This window comes from Chrysochloris asiatica, unplaced genomic scaffold (genome assembly GCF_000296735.1).
Source record: "Chrysochloris asiatica unplaced genomic scaffold, ChrAsi1.0 scaffold00003, whole genome shotgun sequence".
In the NCBI taxonomy this organism is placed as follows: Eukaryota; Metazoa; Chordata; class Mammalia; order Afrosoricida; family Chrysochloridae; genus Chrysochloris; species Chrysochloris asiatica.
This window is the reverse complement of record NW_006408521.1, coordinates 1319564-1327984: the sequence shown is the minus strand read 5'-3', so window position 1 is coordinate 1327984 and position 8421 is coordinate 1319564. Positions and strand designations below refer to the sequence as shown.

Here is an 8421-nt window from a genome sequence, read left to right as displayed (position 1 = left end):
TGGGATGCGCCGGGGGCTCAGTGGCGGCGGCGTTGGCGGCGGCCCGGGAATGAGCTAGCGCAGCGGCGCGGGGAGCCAGTCGAGTCCGGCCGGCGAGCGGAGGAGGCAGCCGCGGCGCAGGCAAAGCGACGGCCGCAGTCGGAGCCCGAACTCTGTGCGCCCACCATGGCTGCCCAGGGCGAGTCTGTCTATCTGACGGCGGCGCAGTCGGACCCGGGCTCCAACAGCGAGCGCAGCACAGACTCTCCTATGCCGGGCTCTGAGGACGACTTGGTCGCCGGAGCGCCCATGCACAGTCCGGAGTGGAGCGAGGAGCGCTTCCGCGTGGATAGGAAGAAACTTGAGGCCATGTTACAAGGTAAGCATCCCCTGAGTCTCCTGACTCATCGACTAAGCCCCCCACTTCTTCCCGAACATTCCCGCCCAGCTCCCAGCGCCGTCATTCCGGCCCACGGCAGACTTGGCTCCCGGGTCCCCCTCTTGGGTAGAACTGAACTGGGACACAGGGAACATCCAATGAGTGTTGACCCCAACGGGGCTCTCCACCCTTCCATGCTTCTCAGGGTCTCCAGGCAGCGGAAGCCCTGTGTTGCCTTGACCAGCTTCAGAAAAATCAAAGGCCGAGTTTGTTCCAGCGAACCCAGATTGCGTTCTGAACTTTGGAGATAGCACCTTTAGCCCGGACACCTGGGCTGTGCCATCCAGACCTATCCTGACTACTCGGAGTATGCGTATTAAGAGATCTTTCTTTGCCATAGACTGGAATTCTAGCTCTTGTCTGTTTCTGTCTAACTCTTCCCGCTTGTCAGTATCCACTTCCTCCAGCTGAGTGGACTCGTCTCACTATTGGGAAACACTTTGCAGATGTCAAGGCTTAACACAGGAGGTTCCCCCCTCCCCGCCTCCGGAGTAAGAGGGGACAAGGCTGGAGTGAGCACCTAAAGTGTGGGGGTTGTGTTAGGGCAGTACTCCTGTACTTGAGGACAGTGTGTGTTCATCTGTTGACAGGCATATAAAACATCTCAGTTTATGAAATTCTTCCTGTACTACGGGTATTTGACTTTGCCTTTCACAACTTGGAGTTGTGTGTGTGTTTTTGAAAACTCTGTAGTTTCTCTTGGACCCTGCTAGTTTTGAATGCTGAAATGTCCAAGGTCATTTTGACCTTTCATAAAAATGTTAATTACTAGCCTACCTATAGACGCCAATATGGCTCATTTCTCTAATCCAAAGAGAGAAAAGAGATAGTTTGAAAGACTGTTAATCTTAAAATAAGGGTAGAGGACCAGTTATTAACTTCATTAAGGCCATTTGGAGAGGATTTATTCATAGGTTAGTGAACTGAAGATTCAGTAACTAGTGTCCTTCTATTAAGGGAAAATTGGAGCTTTCCGAACGTTCTCATGTGGCTTTCTTCGTAATTTACTTTGACTTTATCATTCAGCCCATCGCACCGTGGTAGCTATTTATCACTCTGTGGAAATGCAGTGGCGTTCTAAAACAATTAAGCAGGTTATTTTAAGACAGAACAACATGTTTTCCAAAACAATAACTTGGTGGAAACAAATAGCAGGAGTGTTTGGCATGTGTTTTTTGGATGTGCTGCAAAGTAGTCTCCCTTACTGCTTGTTTTTATTGATAAACATCCCTAATGCTTTCCATGTCTGCCTCTTTCATGCACTTTCTCTCTCTGTGTCTTTTTATCCCCAAATTATGCGGAGTTATGTAACTGTGATAAACGGTTCAAATAAGAATATTGCAAAGCACTTTTAGAAATTGAAGCTCCAGGTGTATGTCAGTAATTTATTTTATTTATATGAGATTTCCCATGACATTTTTTTCTAGTTTCTTCAGAATAAAACAAAATATTAAATTTGTATTAAATGAATAGTGTTATGAGATTAGTTGGATGTAACTATCAAGTACATACTGATCCTTTTCAACATAATTTCCAGCTTGTTTATTGCAGTTTGAGTTTGTAGTCATGTGAAAGAAGGGTCTTCTAATATTACTATGTTTCCCTTTTTTCTTTTTTGCCTGTGCACATACAAGGGAGTTTTAGAAAGTTTGTGAATGATTCCATTATCTTTTAATTCCATTTTTGCAAGAATTTTTTGAAGCCCTTGAGTATAAATAATGGAAGTGATATGTATTGTCTTCTGGAAAACCCATGTACCTAAGTTGAATTTTAGAAGTTTTGTTGTTGTAAAGTGTGGTCGACTGAGTTCTGAATCATAATGACCCTGTATGGGGTTTCTGAGGAGCTGCTGGTGGGTTCGAACTGTCAACCTTGCAGTTAGCAGTTCAGTGCTTAATCTACAGTGCCACAGGGTTTTTTGTTTTTTAAATGAATGAGGCATGCTTTTAATTTGAAGCCTATCCTCTCAGTAGGGATAATATTTTGATGTAAAGTGGTTCAAAATAGTTTAACAATAAATAAGTTTCTTTTACCGTGTTAACAAAGTTAACATCCCCCCTCACAACAACCTATATATAATGAAATAATTCACTTTTAACCCCAAAGCTTCTTTACTTATCGAATATAGTAATTTTAATAACTTTCCCAAATCACCTAAAGTGAAATACTCCTAAGAAAGTAAAATTTCAACACATTTTTTGTTCAAATTCAGTGCACAGTATACCAGGGTATTTATGGTGAACTCTTCTGATTGTCAGTCAGAGGATGCAGGGCCACCATGTTTGAAAGAATGAGACCAGTTTGCCAAACATAATAACTTCATTGCTTTTGTTCAGGTGGTTATAGTAAGTGTCAGTAGTTAGATCACTGAGACCTGGGCTCAAATCCCTGTGTGATCTTGGGAAAGTTCTGGGTCTTTTGCTGCCTCAGTTTATATATCTGGAAAGTGGGGCTAATAGTACTTTTCTTTTAAGGATTTGTGAGAATTGACAGAGATAATACCTATGATAAAAGAATAGTAGGACTCCTGGTGTGGTTCTGTAGGATGAGCACTGGACTTCAAACAACAAGGCAGTTCAGACCCAGCAGCTGTTCCTCCCTCACAGACCCTATGCAGGGTCGCTATGAGTCGGAACCAGTTCGATGGCACTTAACAACAACAAAGAGCATAGTAAATAGGAATTGCTTTAGAATTATTAATAAACACTATGAGTTGAGCTTCTAACCTCAAAGTCAGCAGTTAGAAATTGCCAGCAGCTTTGCGGGAGAAAGATGAGGCTTTCTGCTTCCATAAAGATTTGCAGCCTCAGAAACCCCATACAGGGTCGCTATGAGTCTGAACTGACTCCACGGCACACCACCACCATAGCTTCCAGTGCATAGTATATACTTGATTTAGGGAACAAAAGAATTTTAGATGATACTGGATTTAAAATATTTCATAATTATAGAGGTAAGATATTTAATAACCAGTGTAGGAAATTGTGGCAAGTCAACCTATCCAAATGTTGTTGGATATTCTTGGGTGGAAAGTTTTTCATTAGAAAAGCACCAAGCAAATAAAGTCTGTATTTGCTTGGTTGAGTTTCAGATTATTTTCCATTTGGATTTGCCATTTTTCTTTTTACAATCACCTTAAAATATGTGGAGGTTTTCAAGTTAGTTCAGAATAAATAAGATTGTCTGCCTTTAAGTCAACAGAGTGCAAATTGGTGATTATAATGCTTGGAATTTGTTTCCAGAGAGACTGTCCTGGGGGCAAGTTAATCTTTAATGAGTTGTATTTTTATTAGTAGAGAAATTCTTCTATGCAATGGACCAAAAATGCAGTGAGGTTAAAATATGGACAGTAGGATATTGGTCAAAGAAATGAAATGCCCCCCCCCCCCAATGTTTGCACATTTTTTTGTAATACGGAAAATCCCATCTTGTAACATGGCAGCTTTAACAATGAGCATTATCAATTTTGTTTCATCAATACCACATCTTTCTATTCCCTACATAATTTTGATGTGCAATTTATAATTCATGTTATTTTAAGAAAATGCAGAGAAAAAACAACTAGCTTTTCATGTTTTATTTGTCTTTTTGGAATATTCAGGCAGATTATTTTACATTATATTTAGAGTGTAAGTTGTTGTTGTTGTTAAGTGCCATGGAGTCAGTTCCGACTCATAGCGACCCTGTACAGGGTTTCCTAGGCTGTAAATCTTTACGGGAGCAGAATGCCTCATCTTTCTCCCACGGAACCGCTGGTAGTTTCGAACTGCTGACCTTGCGGTTCACAACCTGATTTGTAACCACTACGCTACCAGAGCGTAAGTTAGGATCATCAGTTTTATTACTCACCATCTTTGCAAGTCTGAAGTTTTACACTGTGGTAAATAGATACCTCTGAGAATACATATCATTTCAACATTTTTTACATAGAGGTGGCACTGTGGGAGCAGCACTGGACTGCGAACTACAACGTTTGCAGTTGAAACCCACTAGCTTCTCTTTGGAAACACTATATACAGGGTTTCTATGAGTCGGAACTAATTCACTGGCAGTTAACAACAATGCATAATTCATTGACATTAATTATATTCATCGTATTGTGTATCCATTACCACTATCTGTTTCTACGTTAATAGAAGGACAAGCACTTGACCATAAGGTCGGTTTGAACCACAAGGTCGAGGATTCAAACTCACCAGCCACTCCTTGGAAACTCTATACAGGGTTGCTAGGTGTTGGAATGGACTTGATGACACTTAACAACAGCAACCCTTTGCAATGATTTACCCTTTTCCCCTCCCTCTGCTCCTGGCAACTACCAGGAAACTTTGGTTTGTATACGTTTGCCTACTCTAGATAGTTCATATAAGTGGGATCATATAATATTTGTACTTTTGTGTTTGAATTATTTTCAGCATAATGCTATAAATGTTCACTTTTGTTTGTAGTATGTATCAGAACTTCATTTCTCTGTATGGCTGAGTAATAACTATTGTATATGTATACCGCTTTTTCCTTATTCATTTACCTCTTGGACTTTTAAGTTGTTTCCACTTTTTGGCTGTTGTGAACAATGCTGCAATGAACATTGGTATACAAAGTGTATGTTTACATTCTTGCTTTCACTTCTTTTGGATATATAGACCTTGGAGTGGAAGTAGTTGGGCCATATGGTAATTCTACGTTTAACTTTTTGAGTATCCACCAAACTGGTTTCCAAAGTGGCTATACTATTTTACAATCCCACAAGCAATGGAGCGTTTCAGTTTCTGTAAATGGGAGTTTATTTTTGACTTTAGGTTTCTCTAAAACCTAAAGGGGTATAGCCAGCCTTGGAATAGATACCATGGACAGCATTGTATAAAGTTAAAAAGAAACATTGTTTTAAAGCTTCTGTATTTAATACTGATCCTCAACATTTAGATTAAGTGATTCGCGTGGGATTATGTTGTGTATTCATTAAAATCCATTAAATGTGAGTTATCTTGTAAAGAGGGAAAGGGATGTAGAGAAACGCCAGGAGACGTAGACAGTGGGTCAGAAAAGTTGAAGGTACTGTATTGATGTTTGCTTGAATACTGAGCAGGCAGACATGGGATTTGAATCTGCATACTAATCGTTTTCTTTTCACAATGAAAAATATATGTGTGTGTCATCAAATAAAAAATTCTTACGTAAAATTTGGAAGCATAGAGACTTTTAGATTTCTGAATTCCATAAGCTTTAGCAGGGAAAGTAAGTAGGAAGGGTTACCAAATGGAAATGACCTATTTTTGTAAACTGAGGTTGACATACTGTTATTGCTGCTAAAAACTTTTAGAAGAATGTTGCAGTTTTGCAATGATTCAGCGTAAGTGGGGGTCATTTACTCCTGCTTGCTTGAGTAGGTACTAGTTACTAAGACAAAGGCCATCATGCATCATTGGTGAGAAGTAAGAGGAACAGTAATGTCTTATATGAAGATGGTCTTATGATTTGATTAATAGGCAATCATTTCCTAGATACTTTTATGTGAGCAGAAAGAAATATGAATTAAAAAATATGAAAATAAAATACTGGAGATAAGGTGGAACTAATTGAACTGGCAAAGTGGCAGCATCAATGGGCTCAAGCATGGCAACAACAGTGAGGTTGTCCCAGGATCGGGCAGTGTTTCTTTGCTGTGCATAAGGTTGCTATGAGTAGGTACCGACTCGATGGCACCTAACAACAACAATAATATAGTTATCTAGGTAATACTTGGTCAAGGCAAATAAACAGTAAGAATGATCAAATAACTTTAATGTCACTTGCTGATTAAGAGCACAGGACTCTGGGTCAGAAGTTTGAATCTTGTTTTACCTTTGAATAGCCTGGGGAAACTTCATTGACTGACACCTGGTTTCTAAAAGGAGCTGCCGCAGTGCTGAGTAGTAAATAGAAGGTGCTGAACATATTGGCAACAACATATTTATTGAAAACAGTAATGAATATATAAAACATTCTTATATTGAAAATGAACATCAAATATATTAGAAAATCAATTATCTCGTGATCTTGCCAACATTCACAGCAGTCTAAATATTGCTATTGGTATTCCTAGTAGCTTTCAGTATGTTGAATATCTTGCCCCTTATAAAGGTGGGTGAGTGCACTCTGCCTGAAGGTCTTTTAGACAGTGGTGGTGGTGGCTGTGTACTGTGGAGTCGGTTCCGACTGATAGCGACCCTGCACAGGGTTTCCGAGGCTCTAAATCTTTACAGGAGCAGAAAGCCTCATCTTTCTCCCGTGGAACAGCTGGTAGTTTTGAACTGCTAACCTTGAGGTGAGTAGCCCAATTAATAACCATTATGCTACCAGAGTCCTTTAGACAATAGTGTAGTACTATAGATTTTGCTCAGGTTGTGATTTCATTTCCCTCTATTTTATTTCCTAGTTGTAATTATCTTTACCTTCATGTCTGCTATTTTTGCTGAACACCGAAAACAAAATCCATTAATCTGCCTTCTAGTTGTTCAGACGTGGAAGCATTCATTGGTGTCGAGTAAGAAGCCTTTTAAAAGGGTATTCTCTGTCTGTGGACACTGTTCTGTTTAGGTGTAAAGGTGATTGTGAGCACTGAATGAGATGATGCTTAGACCAGTGTCAGGCACCTGCTGCATAGGAAACGTTAGTGCATCTGCTTCAGCACAGTGCTACATGGTGATTAAAGGTTTCAGAACACTAGAAAGCAAGTGTTTGCCAGAGTTTATTGTTGTTTGATTAATATCAGACTGCAATGTGAACTCTTTTTTGGGCCGTTGGCATTTGCTATTTAGTGGAAGTCTTCCTTAAATCAGAAAGTTTGTTAGGGCAGTTGTAGGACAGTCTGAGAGCAGCATTGATTATTAAAATTGCTTTATTAAACTAACTAAAAAAAGAATACATCAGAGGTTGCATAATGTAGTAGTAAAGAACCCAGGTCTGACTTCACCTTTCAGAGAGCTATTCTGAGGATGAAATGAAGTGGGTGTTAAAACCCTATATCCAGGGCACAGAGGAAGTCTCTAAGTAAATCGCTTCTCTGTGCAGACTTGCGGGGTTTTGGGTAAGTTGATTTTTGATAAGTTACAAGTAGGACATAGCTGGAAAGGTTTGTTATATTGATGACTTTAGCAGGCAGAAATAATATTTCCATGTACCCTTAGAAAACCCAACACACAATGGTTTCATCAAGCCAGGGGTTCATCTTTGCAATGAAGAGAAGCCTGGGACTAAGTGTTCAGGCCCCCAGAGTTGCTTCAGGGGCATCAAAGAGCCAAGCATCTTCGTTTTTCCTCTTCTTTGTCTCTATCTTCAGTCTGTGACTTTAGGTCTTGTAGTTACAATATCACTGTTGCTCTGCCTTGAGGTGCATGTGTATCTATGCTGGGAAAAGGGAGAACAAAAGCAGTTTTGTTCAGGATTTTGGCATTTGATCTCTTTCCCAAGACTACCATATATATTTCTTTGTCCAATCTTTACTACACCAAGCTCTGGAATTGTATTTTCTTTCCTACCTTCTCTGAAAGTATATGGCAAGGAAGAACGGCTCAGAATGGATGCTGGGTGATGCCATTCATGATACCTCTACAGTGGGCAAAGCAGAGGGACATTGTGACCCCACATTCTTAGGGATGACTAAGGCAAAACCATTCATACCTGAGACTTTGGCCTGCATTGTTGATCCTTAGAATGTTAGATAATTTGGTAGTGTTTTACAGATGTGAAATTTCTTTCTTGGCATATTCCAGTAATAAAACTAAATGCAAACAGGGTCTCACCTTTGTTCATGCAGAGCTGTTCTCACCTTGTTACTCCTTTACAAACAGAACTAGAGATCACTAAGTGGTAGTAACTACCCTTTTCTGAACTGTTTTTTCCACATTGCCTTAAAGAATTTTTTTTGTTGAAAATTACACGACACACACAAATGCCCATTGTATGTTCATTAATCTATTTTCTTCTTCCTCCTCTTCTTCCCTATCATCCATCCCTGATTTCTT

The 8421-nt window shown here is 40.0% G+C and overlaps 1 protein-coding gene across 1 annotated transcript in view; it reads left to right on the top strand.

The window, feature by feature from the left end:
- Window positions 1-165: 165 nt before the first annotated feature.
- Window positions 166-8421, top strand: part of BICC1 (BicC family RNA binding protein 1) — a 366532-nt gene continuing 358276 nt past the window's right edge. The window contains exon 1 of the mRNA XM_006831098.1: window positions 166-358. Within this exon, the coding sequence (XP_006831161.1) occupies window positions 166-358 (193 nt within the window). The remainder of the gene's footprint in view (window positions 359-8421) is intronic.